Genomic DNA, 17,422 nt, shown 5'->3' with positions numbered 1-17,422 from the left:
TCTGATACCAAGCTTATTCTCGGGCCTCTGTAGTCTACGAAGTTTCCTCCTCCATTTGTTTCAGCTTTCCTTCTCCAATGAGCACACAGCTCACATTTTCTACAAGGCCAAGTTACTTTGGAGTGAACAAGGGAAGAGGAGATCCCCTCGTGGATAAAACAGGAAGATGTATCGTCAGTTATACCAGTACACCAGATACATAACTGAATTCAGATCCTGCTGTTGTCACCAAAGTCATGCCCCAGTGGGCACTCCATTTTAAGCCTAATAAATGGATCTGAAGGCAAGATTTATCTTTTTAGCCATGAGCTAAACAAAGGATTTGTCACTAAGACAAATCCTGACAGGGAGGACAGAACACCAACACCTTAAACATTGCCACTATGACCATTGCCAAGTCCTGAAGTTGTTTTGTAGCCTTTGTACTCCTGATTACTATATTTATCTATACAAAAAAGTTGCATCCGAATTGGTCAATTTTGACATAATGTTTTTCTTTAAAGTTGTAAGAAATACATGACATAAAACACATGGGAGTACTCGTCATTGCTACATGGTGCCCACATGTATAGAGCATCAATGAGAGAGAGAGAGAGAGAACACTCAAAGAGTGACCTGTCTGTGCCCTGCCAAGCCTGTTCCAAGTGGCCTGTGTGGTCACAAATTAGGAGTTTTGTGCTCAACACAGAGGTGTATGTACATCCAAGTTTGAATCCAATACAAAACTTCCAAGAGATAAATGTAGGGATGAGAACAGCTGATGATAAAGTGATGTCAGCATGTCACTTTGCGTAAATTACACACATATCTCAATGTGGTGTCCTTACTGGCAATGTACAGGGCAATATATAAAAATGTCAGAGCACAGATGGTCAAAATTTGTGACTACCTGAGCAAATTAGTGGCATACAAGATGCAGTAAATGATAACCAGCCAGGAGTGGAGATGAGATTGAAAAAGGTTAATGGCTTGGCTTTGCACATCACTGACTCAGCAAAATGTGACTCTTGGAGAAGAATGGAGGTTTTCTTATACAGTAAACTTGTAAGGATTAACAATTACATAGAATTACTCATGAAGAGATACCAAGAGACACATTAGTCTATACAACAGATACCTGCTCAATTACACACATACTTCTGCTGGTATGGAATATACAGGAGGCTATCTGTCCCTTTATCTATCTCTCTGACACTGTGCCCTCTCCAGAAGCATTTTCCAAGAGCGTGACCATAGTAAAAAGTCCCCACTTCTTACTACACAGACATTTTCTTGTTTGTTCAAGTGCTTACCTCTACTAACACCTGTCATACGTAATCCTTTACCTTACCCTTCCATCTTCCAAGTGGCCTCTCTCTCTTTCATCTTCACTTACAATGTACACCTTTACAAACTCTTCACTCAAATTCTTGTCAAAATAGCTATACTTAGTGTGTTCCTTTTCATCCACTCCACCACTCCACTTATGCAGGCACTTACACCACATCTCTCATGAACACTTTCATAGCTCTTACTCTCCCATCTTTTCACTCAAAATGTCCCTTTCATATAGCTTATTTCCACAGTACACTCTCCATAGCTGTACCCTATTCCATGTCCAGGTCTCTCATCTGTATTGAGAAAACTGTTTGCAAATGTCTATGTTCTGGTTCTCAATGTCAATCAAATGTCATGCTAACAGATTTCCTATATATATATATATATATATATATATATATATATATATATATATATATATATATATATATATATATATATATATATATATATATATATATATATATATATATATATATATATATATATATATATATATATATATATATATATATATATATGCTCTCCACCTTAAATTTAGAGCTCAAGTTTAAGTTAAAGGTCACACAAAATAGTTATCAAAAGATGGCCTGGCCACACAAAAGGAGAGATAAACCAATTCTACCATGATTAGGTATGATTTTGGTACACTATGCATCTCACCCTTGCATAATGTGGTCTGTGATGACTGCTGCTTTTACCCTAGAGACCTAGAGATTAATATGTCAGGAAATGCTTACAAGTGTGATTTCGAGTTTAAATACATAGATATAGTGCTTTGTTACAGCTACCTGCTCCTCAGGGGATATTACCTTGCAATACAGAATTAGAGTAAAGAGTAAAGATGACTGGACCAGTTTTTCTATCTAGATGTTGTCCTAATGTGACTGGAGAAGCAGCAGCAGCAGCAGCAGCAGCAGCAGGAGTAAGCATAGCAGCTGCATGGAAAAAATGGATAGATACCAAATTTGCTGATGAATAGGATACCATTAAGGAAAAGCACAAATATCTATTGAGCATGTATGAGACCAGTGATGTTCTAAGATGTAACAATTTCAGCATTTAGAGTCCATGCCTCACAACCATACAGAACAGTTGCTACAAGAATTCCTTCAAGCATTCTCATTTTTGCCTCCACTGCCAAATCTCTCTCCTGAACATTCCTCAACACTACCAAGACATTAGCTTCCCCTCCTATCATGTGGTTTGTCACTACCTTAAGAAAACCCAATACACATTTCAAAAATTTTGTGGGTATGGGCCCAGATAGGGTTTCTGCCCAACAATGCAAGCCAAAATGACAAAAATTGTTCTGTCATAATAAACTCTTTAAATTCAAGGACAAAATTAAATATTTCTGCTTCATAATAAATAAGGTAATATATATTAAGACTTTGGGGCTGAAACATACTTTGTGAGATTCAATACAGAAACCCATTACTTAAAAACACACATTACAAAGAATTGTATCCAGTTATAAATTTCATGTGGTGAAACATATGTGTAGCCACTTCAAAATATAAAATACCTGTGTAGCAAATCAAAAAATTTAAATATGCTTCAAAATTAACCATCATTTGTGCATGAATGCTTCAATCTGAATTATCATGACTGGGTAAAAATAACCCATTCAGAAAAAAGATAAAAATAAAAAAAAAGAATACCTTTAATATACAGTACAAATTGTACACACCATTTCTTAATAAATATCTTTTTAATATGGAACATGCATATGTTTACGAGATGATATAGTTACTGGCTCTCTCACCTAATTCTCAAATCAATATTGCAAAAATCTGTCATTCTTCAACTCACCACAAAGTTTGTATGAGTATATAAGAGATCCAGTAACAGTAATGATTCAGAAGATTATACACACAAAGAAGTATCAAATAAAATTATGGTTTCACTATCGAAAACACCATAAAATTATTACACGATATTTCGTAGGAATTTAATTATGAAAACTTACATACATGTTTTTCTTACATCCAAATCAAGAACACACTAAAATTTATCAGATAAACTATGTGATATTATCCAAACAAAAATGTCAAGAATCAATCATCGTAAGTAGGAAATCATTGTTTGATGTGATAACTGCTTCCCAACAATCATCTGAGCATGAAGACTATTTTTTAATCCACATGTGACTGCAGTGTACCTGGAATGTATTTAATGTTTTCTATAAGATATATTAATGAAACATCTGTGACAAATTGCTTTTTTTTCCAAAAAATACAAAAACCTTAAAAATCACAATACCTAGTTTCACTTTCATCTTGTAAACAAATGATAGAATCAGTAAAAGGCTCTACACTACACATGTGACTGAGTATTGAATTAAATGGTACAGATAATTTAAATATTTATATAAACACAAATTCTACCTCGAAATCATCTTTATCTATACTACAGTATTGACTGATATTAATCCAGGGAAGCTTACCAATTACTATGTGCTAATCATCCTATATAATACGATACATGCTTTTCCATTAGGCTTCCGATTCCCCATGCCCAGCACTTTCATCCTCTAGAATGGGAACGATGAGGTTGTCTCTAGACATTAAATTATATTTTGTTACAAACACAGTAAATCTTCGACACAAGGTGGTCTCCGTCTGTGAAAAGAAAGGGTCATTAAAATGATGCATGAATTTAGCATGTCCTAGCATTTTAAATCATTAAATATTTGTAAAATATTGATTTGCATACATCAAGACTGGCAATCCATTTATTCATCTATGTACTCATCATTAAAATATTTACCTATTTAACAATTTCCAATTTTAGTTATAAACATAAAGTTTCAAATATAAAAACTTCTTCCATTTCTCTTTCCTCTCATAACCACTTTACATCTTTTGCCAAGCTGAGTGCCAGCAATGGAAAGTTATGAGATGAATATGGGGAGAGAGAGAGAATGGAGATGAAAGAGCTCAAAGTATTTATGAATTTAGTGTATTTCCTGCCATATAAGATGCATTTCTTTTAAGAAAAGAAGATTAAAAAAATATCCTGCGTCTTATGCCCCGCTGGTTAGGTTTTTGCAAGCCCAGAAATTACTGTCACTGGTACAAGACTCTGGTACAAGACTAACAACCAAAACACCTCTTATTGACACAATAGTTCCAAATATTCCCAGAATACATGTTTATAAATGTATGATTTGATAATTGTGAATCAAAACAATGTGAAATATGTAAAACTAACATAAAGTCTATTATATTATTGTCTTGATGTAAATACAGCCACAGCCACACACACATCACGATGCATGGTTAAGCATACAGATAAGCCAGTTTTGTCCACTCTTTAAGACATGGAGTCACAGTTTTGGAACATTCAGGGCAGTGGAATAGTATATCTTTTAAGCTATGGGAAGAGCATTAAAGGCAGATGGGCTAGACAGGATGGAGCTGACAGCATGTGAGGTGTAATCAATGCCACATCCAGCATAATGAACACATACAGGCCACCACACTTGTGGAGTGGGAGTTGATATATCATTATTAAATCTCTACTTGCTGATCTAAATCATCAATGACTTGGACATTAACACCAATGCAAAGATTATGCACTTCTTTTTTTTTTCATGATTCTACTTAAAATATTTAAGAAAATATGACAATAAAAAAAAGTGGTTTTCATTTCTCCTAAGTACATCTTGCCAAATTATAAGTGCATCTCATACTCCAGATGTATCTTACATTATGGGAAATACAGTAAGTAAATATGAAGAAATGGGTAAAGAAATAATGGAGTGAAGCTTGTGAAATTAGGAACATCATAGTAGGATCACTTGATAGGGTTGTGAAAGTGAGAAATGTGCACGTGGAAGTAAAGATGGGAAGGGGTGAAAAAATAAGTATACGAAAGGTGTGTTATGAGCACCTGTACAATTGGAGTGTTGGAATGGAGAAAAAGAAACAAGCTAAAATGGTTAGGTTGCACTGGATAAGTGAAGAGTTTGTAAAGCCTATTTTCTTGAATCTTAATAATTCATTATTCATTCCTTAAATACAATGTTATAAATGATCATGAATTAATGGGTTGTCAAACTTGGTATAAATGTAGATGAATTAATTGAATGCCAATCTTGATTTGTGCAAATGAATGCTTTAGAGTATAGTCAGGTCACCACTAACACACAATATTCAAACATAAATTGTGTCTAACATGAGGGGGTCAGTTTGCTTTCAAGTCATCCTTTAAAGCAGGGAACTTAAGCCCTAACAAGGGGTTGGCTGCATCAAGTCACTGAAAAGTCTGTAATGTAGAGTAGGGAAACACTAATGACGGGAGCATGCGTGCTGCCACTGCCACTGCTGCCATTGCCATACACAGTGTTATGAGTTTAGTGAGGTCAGGCTACAGCCACCACTGTCACTACCACACTCTGTGTAGCATAGCAAGATTAGAGAAGAGAAGCACAGGCTGCCATTGCCATAAATAGTTATGCAAGTTTACTGTGCCAATGCCATACAGTTATGCAAGTTTACCATGAAGGGTGGCCTGCAGCCACCCCTGCAGCCACTGCCACCATACACACATATGCAACTTTAGGATCCTTTTAGGGCAGGCAGGCTGTAGCTGCAGGTGTCTTGCTGTTATGGTGGGATTTTCTTCTATTAAGCACCTTAAGTGAGCCAAAAGTACTATCACTTATCTTGGACCATACCCACCATGTTTGTGAAGGCAGTGGCAAAATAATGGGCATGCAGTTGTTTAGTGCACAACTCGCCATGATCATGTCAAATGGCACCAACTGTAAAGAATGAAACACTTCCCTTTGGGAAAATTTACTGGCTATTTCTGCTGAAGATTCCAATATGGGAACTTCAACTTATGGCCCTTTATTTCCAAGAGGTATGGTTAAAGTGAATGGGTATGAAACACTCATCACTATTTTGTGGTATTCAGTATCTTTAAACATACTGACCCAAGAGAGAATAATAACTGAAGAAGAGACATGTAAGTTTGTGTTTTTAGGTTCCTTGTGAGACCATGGCTCAGTCATTTCAGTCAAACTTCACCTGGATTGATTGCTTCTGTGGTTCAGAAATTGTTGCTGTTTAAACCAAACTTTATGTTCAAGTATCAGGCTACAATTTGGCTGGTGATGACATAGTCAGCGAACACCAATCTTGCATGGTGACAGCACATGCTGCTCAAGGAGCATGTTTTACTTAAGGCTTCTCAGCAAGCATAAAAAAATGGCCTAGAACAAGTTGACTTATTGGCATCTCAAGTGCATCTTTTCTCCTCACTCATGGCCATAGGAATAATGGCCAGTATTAAGCTGGTTACCAGTGTCAGTGTTCATTATGTCTTTGGTGACATGAAACCGGCTTTTTTTTCTCAGGTTGAAACACATTATGCTCTGCTCATGCTGTGCTGTTTGTAGTGATAAGAGTGAGGCAGACAAGTCACAGTGATATCATTCAATCATAGATCATTACATGTCAGGCTTGAATGGTGTTGATACAGTGAATTTAAAAGCACAAAACTTCCAGAATGTCATATGAAAATTCATCAAGGAAGGCAGTGTGGAATTCTTTTCACAACCATGGTATTGGCATCCTTTTATCTTTACCCCATGGGTTCTAGCTTCTCTACAAAGGCAGTGGGGATGCCATCACCATGACTGTGAAAAGATAATTCCTCACTGCCTCCCATGACAAATTTTTATGCGTGTTTCTGGAAGTTTTGCATGTTTTACTATATGGACAACATTCAAGCCCAACATGTGAAGATCTATGATTGAACATGTCTCCCTCAAGCTCATCACTAGAAACACCACAACATGAAGAGAACCTAAAGCATTTCAACCCAAGACAACCAAAGACACAGTGAAAACTGGAAATTAACTCTGGAAATTAATACTGGTCATTATTGCTACAGCTGTGAGCAAAGAGGAAAGATGTACTTGAGACACCAATAAGTCAATTTTTCCCTGCCCATTTTTAATGCTTGCTGGGAGGCCTTAAGTAAAACACATTCCCTGAGCAGTGTGTGCTGCTACAATACAAGATCAATGTTCACAGACTGTAGGACAAGCCCAGAGCACTGATAATATCTCACCTAGCAACAGATGGTAGCATTGGGTACACACACACACATTAATGATTTTAATATAAATTTGACAGCTGTGCATTATTGTTATTATTATTTTTTTATGTGTGTGTATGCAATCTTGAGTTGATTTCTGCAAGTTACAGTTGCATATCTTTCCATCTCACCTGCCAGTAGTTACTAGATTGCTCATTATGGTTGATGAAATAGTATTTGTGGTTCCCTTGTGCAAAGCAAGAAAACTATTAAAGAAATACTGAGTTGGAGAGAGAATTGTGTACTGGTGAGTAAATAGGTTCAAAGATGGTGGTGGGATACCTATATCAGAGCATAAAGTGAGGTATGGGTGAGGAAAAAGTTGCTCAGCAGAAATTTAACACTATGAAAAGAGAAACCAAATGTAATATTATCATAGAAGGAAAGGTAATGTGTCTATAATGACAGTACAAAGAATCTTGCATGAGGACCTGGAGTACTGCTACCACAAACCCAGGCCAAAACCAGTCCTTACCAAAAAACAAATTGAATACAGAGTACATTTTATAAAGAAATATCATACACTGGGTATTCAATATTTGCGAGTCTCAAACTTGTGAATTCTACCATATGCAACTAACCTAAATGTGCCAAGTATTCCCAGCATGTGAGAAAAACTCCCTATTATGTGAGCAGCAGCAGTGGTGCAACTGGTTGGTGAGGTAGGCCAACTCCCAATAGTGAACGGTGGGTGCAAATGTTTTCCCGTGCTTTCCTCGCACCACACACACAATCCACATAGGCCACAAGCACAGATATTATCAGTCTCGCATTCACTTCCATTACAAGATGAACTATTCACTCTGTGATGTTTGGAACAACTATTTTGTTCTTCTTTAGTGCTTCTTCTGTGATAACATTATAGGTCCTAAAGATCCAGCTCCTAGTAGTATTTATCCTTACTAATGTGTTTTACTATTGCTTTAGTGCTTTATTTTGTGAAACGGTGGCAGAATAAATATTTAGTGGGTTCAAAAATTGGTCATGGAACACAACCCCCTATAATTAATGAGAAGACGGATTCAATATATGCAAATTCTCATCATCCGAGCGTTTCACAGAACATAACCCTCATATATAAGAAATACCTGGTGTAATTGGGGTATCAGTAGGTGGAGACAAGTGTTGTGGAGCAATGAGGCAACATTTTCTGTGAGTGCTAGCAGGGCAGGCTAGGGGTACAGTGGATGTGGAGTAATCTTTACCTTCCCAAGTGCAACCACGGCACTACAAAGTATCCTGATACTCTCATTAGTGTATGATGATATTGAATACTTTCTAGTGTTACCAAAAAAGTCAAAATTATTTTGAACTCTTAATGGATAATTTAATAGAGTCATATGAAGATGCTAACATTAACTTTCTTCACGCAAGAAAAAGTACCTTGCCACATCCTTTAAGGTGGGTTTACATGGGGCTGTTTTTCCACCTGGCTGGTTCCAGCTGGAGCAGCTGGCAAGTTTCAGCCAAAAGCATTCACACAATCGAGAGCAGCCAATGGCCCGCTGGCCAGCGGCATCAAAATATGAACAATCAAGATGAAGTCTTCCAACAAGCTGGTTGCTATAGTTGCAATTTTGCTGTGCTTGAAGAAAAAGTAAAAGAAGAAATGAGAGTGGACTCATTCCTGATCTATATAGCCTTGCAGGCTGTGGTGTTCATGATGCCTTCTGGTACATACATGCTGGGCCACTGGCTTCCCCAATGACAATGTAAACAAACCAATTCTGCATCTATTTTTCAAAATTTTGATAAATTCAAATATTCTATTTATTTATTGTATATAATGGTACACTCAGTAGTTATTAGTAAAACATTTTCCAACAATATCTCTCCTATATTTATATTTTATATTGATGCCTATTCTCATTTGATCGTGGAAAAATGCCAGGAAGGCAGCCAAATAGACTGACATGGTGGTTTCCTGGCTGGTCCAGAAATTCAGTATATCCCAGCTGCATTTCACTCCCGACAGCATATTTCTGGCTAAAACCAGCCGCAAACTGCCCCATGTAAACCCAAATTAAATGAGTGATTGGAACTGTCAGGTTGCCTACTTCAATAACTAGCCCAGAAACTGCCATGATGATAATGAAAAGAAAACTCCACAAGTGTGACACATCACATATCAAAAGCTTTTGATAGAGTCTGGCACAAAGCTTTGATTTCCAAACTACCCTCCTACAGCTTCTATCCTTCTCTCTGTAACTTCATCTCAAGTTTCCTTTCTGACCGTTCTATTGCTGCTGTGGTAGACAGTCACTGTTCTTCTAAATCTATTAACAGTGGTGTTCCTCAGGGTTCTGTCCTGTCACCCATTCTCTTCTTATTATTCATTAAAGATCTTCTAAACCAAACTTCTTGTCCTATCCACTCCTATGCTGATGATACCCCCCTGCACTTTTCCACGTCTTTTCATAGATATCCAACCCTTCAGGAGGTAAACATTTCATGCAGCAAAGCCACAGAACACTTGACTCCTGATCTTTCTAAAATTTCTGACAGGGGCAGAGTAAACTTGATATTGTTCAATGCCTCAAAAACTCAATTCCCCCATTTATCAACTCGACACAACCTTCCAGACAACTATCCCCTCTTCTTCAGTGACACTCAACTGTCCCCCTCTTCTACACTGAACATCCTCGGTCTGTCCTTTACTTATAATCTGAACTGGAAACTTCACATATCATCTCTAGCTAAAACAGCTTATATGAAGTTAGGTGTTCTGAGACATCTCCACCAGTTTTTCTCACCCCTCCAGCTGCTAACTCTGTACAAGGGCCTTATCCATCCATGTATAGAGTATGCTTCACATATCTGGGGGCGTTCCACTCATACTGCTCTTCTAGACAGGGTGGAATCAACAGCTTTTCATTTCATCAACTCCTCTCCTTTAACTGACTGTCTTAAGCCTCTCTCTCACCACCGCAATGTTGCATCTCTAGCTATCTTCTACCACTATTTTCATGCTAACTGCTCTTCTGATCTTGCTAACTGCATGCTTCCCCTCCTCGCGGCCTCGCTGCACAAGACTTTCTTCTTTCTCTCATCCCTATTCTGTCCACCTCTCTAATGCAAGAGTTAACCAGTATTTTCAATCATTCATTCCTTTCTCTGGTAAACTCTGGAACTCCCTGCCTGCTTCTGTATTTCCACCTTCCTATGACTTGAATTCCTTCAAGAGGGAGGTTTCAAGACACTTATCCATCAATTTTTGACTACTGCTTTGACCCTTTTATGGGACTGGCATTTCAGTGGGCATTTTTTTTTTTTATTAGATTTTTGTTGCCCTTGGCCAGTGTCCCTCCTACATAAAAAAAAAAAAAGAAAAAAAAAATCAACTGTTCCAAAGCTACAAGCAGCCCTTCTGAAGATATGGCATAATTTTTACCTCTCTCTACTCCAGAATCTCACAGATTCTGTCCCTGAACAACTGCAAGAGTGTCTTAGGAGACGAGGGATGCCAACAAAATAAATAACAGTAAGTAAAGAATTATTGAAATTATATGATTTTTTTTTAAATCTCAATATGTAATCCTGCAATTGCACAATGTTTTTGTTACCTTTTTTTGTTACTGACTAGATAGTGAAACAAAACAGTACAGGAACATACTTCAATTATACTTATTCTAGATAGTATTGTGTGATATGAACATTAAATCCCTTCCAACAACTAATTCAGATGACAGACAACAGCCCCATGATGTTGCTGATATCATCTGATGACACAATTACCTAATTCCAGACCAAGAAATTACCATAACCCTCTGAAGCTCTTTTACATTCCTAGAAACTGCTAGAAACTCTTGAGTTTGAGCTCAATTTCAAGGAAATTTTCATAAGATCAGAAAAAAAAACATATCAATGAGTTATGATTCAAGGAACATACCGCCTTCCCTTAATACACTGCAAGATTCCTCAAGCACTTCTATTTGAATTTTTCTTTGGATACTAAGCAAAATTCATGGCATATTCTATGTAAGTAGTCCAAACTATACAAGAGATTCAATAAAGGGACAGAAAGAGAACACACGAAGAGAATGAAGGAGTGTGTTTTGTTTGGTTAGATTGCCACCTTGGAATCCAAGGTGACATGGGCCTTCAAGTCCAGAGACAGCCCACAGTAAGGAGTGCATGCAAGATTTTTTAATTATAAACAGCTTCATGGAGATATTTTCTGAGAAAAACCAACAGTGGCATAAATTAATGGATACTGTAACAATTTATCCCACCATATAGTCACTGAATGATGATACTGTCTGATTTCCATTAAATCTACAGTATTGTATTTCAAAGAAAGAAATTTCATGAAGTCATGACAGAACTCACATCATCACATGGTTTAAGCAGAAACTTCTTGTATTTACAAGCACATATTCAGAATTATAATTTTCATCCATTCATAATCACATGGTTTATATTGAAAATTTCATATGTTTATAATTAAAATTACAGACTGTTAGGTTGGTAAATCTTATAATCACACATAATGGAGGAATTTCTATTTTAACCTTCAAAATTATATTTGAATTTTGTCTTAGTGCATATTGTATCAGTCAGATTTAGAAGAATAAATAATTCTTTTGTCTGTGATTCAGTGCTGTACATACCTCAAATTCATCAAAGATTTGTCTATGATGAAAATATGCATGTGAGAATATTCTGTAGACTCGACGACACACTGATCCTAACTTTGCTACAGAGGACTCCTTAATGCTCACTCTGAAAAAGAATGTAAAAATTCAATAATATATTCAAGAAATGGAAAGCTTGGTTGACTCTGGAGATGAACAAGTTTTGCCATGTTTTAATGATTGCTTGGCTGCTGAGACTAAATTGTTTTTGCATTCAGAAACCTAGCCATCCATATGAATACTTGACATGAAGCCCCAGCATGGATGACATTCAGTACATGTAGCTAAAGAATTTGCCGGCAGATTGACAATATCAGATCAGTGAAATAAAACAAGCATCATATCTCACTCATGGAAGGTTTTGAATACTTGTACAGGTTGAGAATGGCTTATTAACAAGATCTGGTTAAATTATTTTCAAGCTCAGAAACCAACATGCCTTTGTAACTATTCAATATCAAAGCCTTACTGGAAATGTGTGAACAAACTTTTAAGGGGTGTTAACCTCATGATTGTGTGAAACTGTGATTGTGGAATATTTAGAGATTACCAAGAAACACAGACTTGCAAATCAAGATGATGCAAAACTTGGCACACCAGAGTATAATTTGTTAGTAAAAATAACTAACTAACTTTAATCCAAGACTCAGTACTACGATTATGAGTGCTTCTCAGTAACTTCACATTTTATGGTAAAACAACTGACCTGCTAGGAAAGTACTTATTTGAATTAAGAAGGCAAGCGGCACCATCTAAAGTGTGGCGCGTATAATCTATGGCTGGACACTCTTTTGGCGTTTTATGGGCAGCACACAAAAAAATCCACTGTTCTGTTGCTGTCATCTGAGTACACGTTGAAGGTTGGCACTCTCCTTGCAAGCGTACAGCCAGTCCATTAAGCTCCATACAAAACTGCCTGCAAAATAATAAAATAATAAAATAATGAACAGAATAATGGAATTTAAGACTTAAATAAAGACAAAAATAGTTTATATTCACAGATAATCCTGAGCATTAAAATTTATCACATAGGGAGCTGCTTCCCTGAGTTCATGGTATGTTTACCTTAGATGCTCGTACTTCCACACACCCTCATCCTGAGTCTCTGGGGCATTGAGGATGGTATCAATATTGTTGTGATCCAGCCGAATAGTTTGCTGAATATACTGCTGAACTACAAGAGTTGAATCCATCTCTTCGTATGCTTCATCACACCAGCGATAAAAATTCTGAAAAAAATACAGTAGTTGTAATTTCTACACTTTGAGAGAATTCACAGAACAGTGTGTGTTACCATCATTTGGGCATGTGGAGAGAATAAAGAACAGTAAACCAGACTAACTTGGAACCAGACTAACTTGGTACTCAGGATGTTGGCTGTACTCTCCATGCTGTTGCCACCTCAACCCCAGAGTGACCTGACCTGACAAAGGCCAGTAGGGCATGGCTTGGGGGATTCACATGTCAAGGACACTGGGGCGGCAGCGCCACACAGCCTAAATGCGTTGCCAAGTGTACCGGAAGTATAGTGTCAATGTTTCATCATCAAATTGAAAGCCATTAAAAAAAAACATAGTCATATATAACAACTTATAATTTTGGAATAATGAAGGCAAAGGGTAATAGTATGAGCAAATGAGAGAGGTGTTCATATTCCTATCAACTGTGAACGTGACAGCAATGTGGGACATGAACAGCCAACAGTTCAAGTATCAAATTAGTCTGGTTCCACTATAGTAAAGAGAATAAAAGCAATCTAATGTACAATGTGAAAGGTTAAGAGGAAGGCCACATCTACAATAGACTAATTGTGTGATGAGACCACTGAATGAAAGAGGAATGACTGCAGCAAGCAAGGGAGATTGTATATGATAGAGGTGAATGGACAGCAACAGTGATGAGTGCATGAAAATGACATGGCCTAGTTGACTCCTGGAGGGGGTGTGGACTCACTCGGCAGGACCCATTGGCATATGGACCCAATTTAGAAGCAGGGGCCCTCCATGGGAAGTACCCTGTATCTGCTATGGTTTCAGGATTGGAGTAGGTGCAAAGTAAGAAACAGTCTCATGAAGGGGCACACAAAGATCAATAAGGAAGACCATGAGAATTTTGCTAATTATTTTTGGCTTCAAAAGTGCCATGTCTAACTTGCTGGAGTATAGCAAGGTGATCCATGACACTATCCCTTTCCACCAGGAGCTGATAGAACTAAAAGTGTGAATGATATGAGTGTGTGTGTGGTCCTTTGTCTGGGTCTACTGAGAACTGCTTACACTAGCAAGGCCCTGTGGCAGGCTGTGAAAGTAATGAAGGGATAATGTAGTAGAAGTAGCACAGGAAGTGGACTTTGAGGATGATGCATGGGTAAACTTGCCCTGGAAAGAAACTGGTGGAAGAGACTGAGCTAAGTGGTGTGGGGATGAAGGGCCCAAGAGCCACAAGAGTGAATGATTTTCTTCAAATAAATTTAATTATCCACCAAAAGGTTGATTTGCACAGGAGCCACACAAGATGATACCAGCTGATGAATCTATAAAAAGTTATTATAAACAGACTGTATATGAGTTATGTTTAACTCATGTACAGTACATACCAGGAGGAAAGTCATGTATTCTCACAAATGAAAGATCAGGTCACTTGAAGCCAGATATATTCTATGGTGAAATGCATTAACACAATGGTTTTGAAATTATAGAACATTTAAATATGAACACACATCAATGGCAAGTGATTGCACACGGGCCATCCTGCAATGTCCAGCTGGTTGCTGTTGCTATATGGCCTTCTTTATGTTTTAGCTATTATTTGTTGCAATGATACACTGTGCTTGAATTACATTTCAGCTTCATTTATTACAATCTTAATGTGTAATCAAGTAAAATCTTAATGTGTAATCAAGTAACACATATCATGATTTCAACACTGCCCTCTCCTCCATCTTTACCCCTCACCAATTCTTAGTGCATTCATATCAAAATGTCCTATACCTGACTTCTAAACCATGTTAAAAGTATTTGACAACAGAATATATCCAACATAGAATGACCTGAGCTTTCATATCTGTAAATATGAGACTTTGCTCCCAGGACATTCTGCATAATTCACAATACAAGTTTATAATGGCATGGCCATTGTGACAAATAAGGGACAGTCATGGAAAAATTATGCCAGGTAGGAAGGGCATTATGATCTGACCAGCTATACTTAATTCCAAATCTTGAGAAATAAAAGCCCCTCCCACTACCTACCTACAGGTGGAGCTTTAAAGTTTTCTTCACAGTAAGTGGCTAACCACATGGGGTTAAACTGTTGTACTTAACACTGATGTTCTGACTAAATTCATCTTAACCGACACCTAGATGGAGATATTGACCTATCATAGGTCAGGTAAAATTGACCTTATAGATCAATTTTACCTGATTCCCCCCCCCCCTCTCTCTCTCTCTCTTTATATATATATATATATATATATATATATATATATATATATATATATATATATATATATATATATATATATATATATATATACACACACACACAGAGAGAGAGAGAGAGAGAGAGAGAGAGAGAGAGAGAGAGAGAGAGAGAGAGAGAGAGAGAGAGAGAGAGAGAGAGAGAGAGAGAGAGAGAGAGAGAGAGAGAGAGAGCAATTCTAATTTTTGAGGGAATAAATCTGTTTTGATTGCCGAGAGGGAAACAGTGCAGGCAATGTAAATTTATTAAGGGTGAAGACAAATGAAGCCGAAGCTTTACCTGAGGACTCACACCCTGCCCCTCAAAACCATAGGTCCAACTGAGTTTGTCTTTCAGAAGAAATGTCCCAAGCTACAGGGAGGGACTTACATTTCTCATAATTTTAAATATCTCCTTGAAGATCCCTAACAGTTTCACAGATTGCAAGATGTTGTAAGGCTCCAACCTGCCACCACAAGCAAAAGGTAAGACTCCACAATAAGGAATAATGTTGCTTATACCCCTCAGGGTCAGTGCTCCATGGGGTTAACATGGGGCAGGTGTGGGATTCCCTACCAGGCAATAATGTCACTTCAACCCCCAATCAGGCATACAGTTTCTCATACATCAGTTATTTAGTAATTAAAATAGTCTTCAAATATTTCTATATGGTATCAAATTTTAGGATAATAACAATGATTTATGTATGGATATGAATCCATGACACACAACAATAGTGTGCTACTCAGGGACCATGTCTGCAGTCAAGGTCTCCAGGTGATTTCTTGGTGACCTTAAGTTACTATTCCCTGGTTGGGGGTTGAAATGACAATGCTGCCAGGTAGGGAATTCCTGCACCTGCCTCACCTAAATTACTTTCATATTTGCATCCCACTATAGTAAGTTAGCCTTGCAGGTCTAAAAGTAAGGTTTGGATATACTTAGTTAATTTACTTGCTCTAATTTCTTTTTACTTTTATGAGTAAAAAACTAATTTGTGACAGGTTTCAATATTAGAAATAATTAAAATATAAAAGATTTAAAACTAGAGAAGTGAAATAATGACTCAAAATTGTTTCCAGAGAATGACAGGAACAGTTGGGAATACCTACAAATTTTGTTTGTCTTATATCAGTGTTTGTTGATTTACAAATACCATGAAATCTATCAGAAGAGTAAATTCTGCCTCAGTCTTAGCTGGATACCATTATCTAAAGATTTACCTTCCTCAAACCATATCACATTACCATTAACTGAATACCACACCACAACACAACTCCATATTAATCAAAACAAACATCACACCACCACACCAACTAAACAGTACCACACCACCACACCTAGCAAACACTACAGCAACACGACAACCACACACCAAAACACCTCAAAACACACCAGGACACCAGGACCTAAAGTGGTCTGCAAGAGTGGGTTGAGTGGGGGAAGCCGCGCCCTTCATCCCTCTTCACACCTGTGCCCTCAAAACACCAGTGAAGGGAGCAATCCTGTCTTACTCAATAAAACTTGTGATGAATCTTGATTCAAATACCTAGCAAGACTCAACAGAACGTCAGCACGGCACCTAAATAACAAGTTACCAGGAGGGCAGCCGTGGAGAGGCTGGCTAGGGTTGTTAGCATTACTTTAAACGCTCAGTAATATTCTGTGATGGGATGAGACACTCCATATATACTTCACACGTTCACTGTAAGCCGGACATGCACCAGCACACACCTCAGCCTTCGTCCCCGGCCTGTTTCTCCGAAGCACCACCACAGTCTGGTCCGCCATCTTCATCGCCACTTGTCTCAAATCGCGCTCCGATATATGACTTCTTCCACCTTCCTATTACTGAATATATTGGCCTACCGTAAACAGAATTATTACTTATAAAAAAA

The 17,422-nt window shown here is 37.6% G+C and overlaps 1 protein-coding gene across 7 annotated transcripts; it reads right to left on the bottom strand.

Moving 5' to 3' along the window:
• Positions 1-2,323: 2,323 nt before the first annotated feature.
• On the bottom strand, positions 2,324-17,363 carry LOC135099912 (MOB-like protein phocein). Of its 7 annotated transcripts, XM_064002608.1 has the most exons (7): positions 17,259-17,346; positions 13,424-13,561; positions 13,131-13,294; positions 12,772-12,981; positions 12,042-12,153; positions 3,767-3,941; positions 2,324-3,481 (listed from the first exon to the last, which is right to left on the bottom strand). In XM_064002608.1, the coding sequence occupies exons 2-6, from the start codon at positions 13,508-13,510 to the stop codon at positions 3,816-3,818; spliced, it is 699 nt and encodes a 232-aa protein (XP_063858678.1). In that variant the 5' UTR covers positions 13,511-13,561; positions 17,259-17,346; the 3' UTR covers positions 2,324-3,481; positions 3,767-3,815. The 7 variants fall into 7 exon arrangements, with proteins under 7 accessions (XP_063858678.1, XP_063858683.1, XP_063858677.1 ...); XM_064002613.1 differs by lacking the exon at positions 13,424-13,561 and having other exon boundaries at positions 12,787-12,981; positions 17,259-17,363; XM_064002607.1 differs by having other exon boundaries at positions 2,324-3,941.
• Between the last annotated feature and the right edge of the window lie 59 nt (positions 17,364-17,422).

Source organism: Scylla paramamosain, chromosome 4, assembly GCF_035594125.1.
Source record: "Scylla paramamosain isolate STU-SP2022 chromosome 4, ASM3559412v1, whole genome shotgun sequence".
NCBI lineage: Eukaryota > Metazoa > Arthropoda > Malacostraca > Decapoda > Portunidae > Scylla > Scylla paramamosain.
The sequence above is the reverse complement of the archived record's forward strand: the minus strand, read 5'-3'. Positions and strand labels throughout refer to the sequence as shown.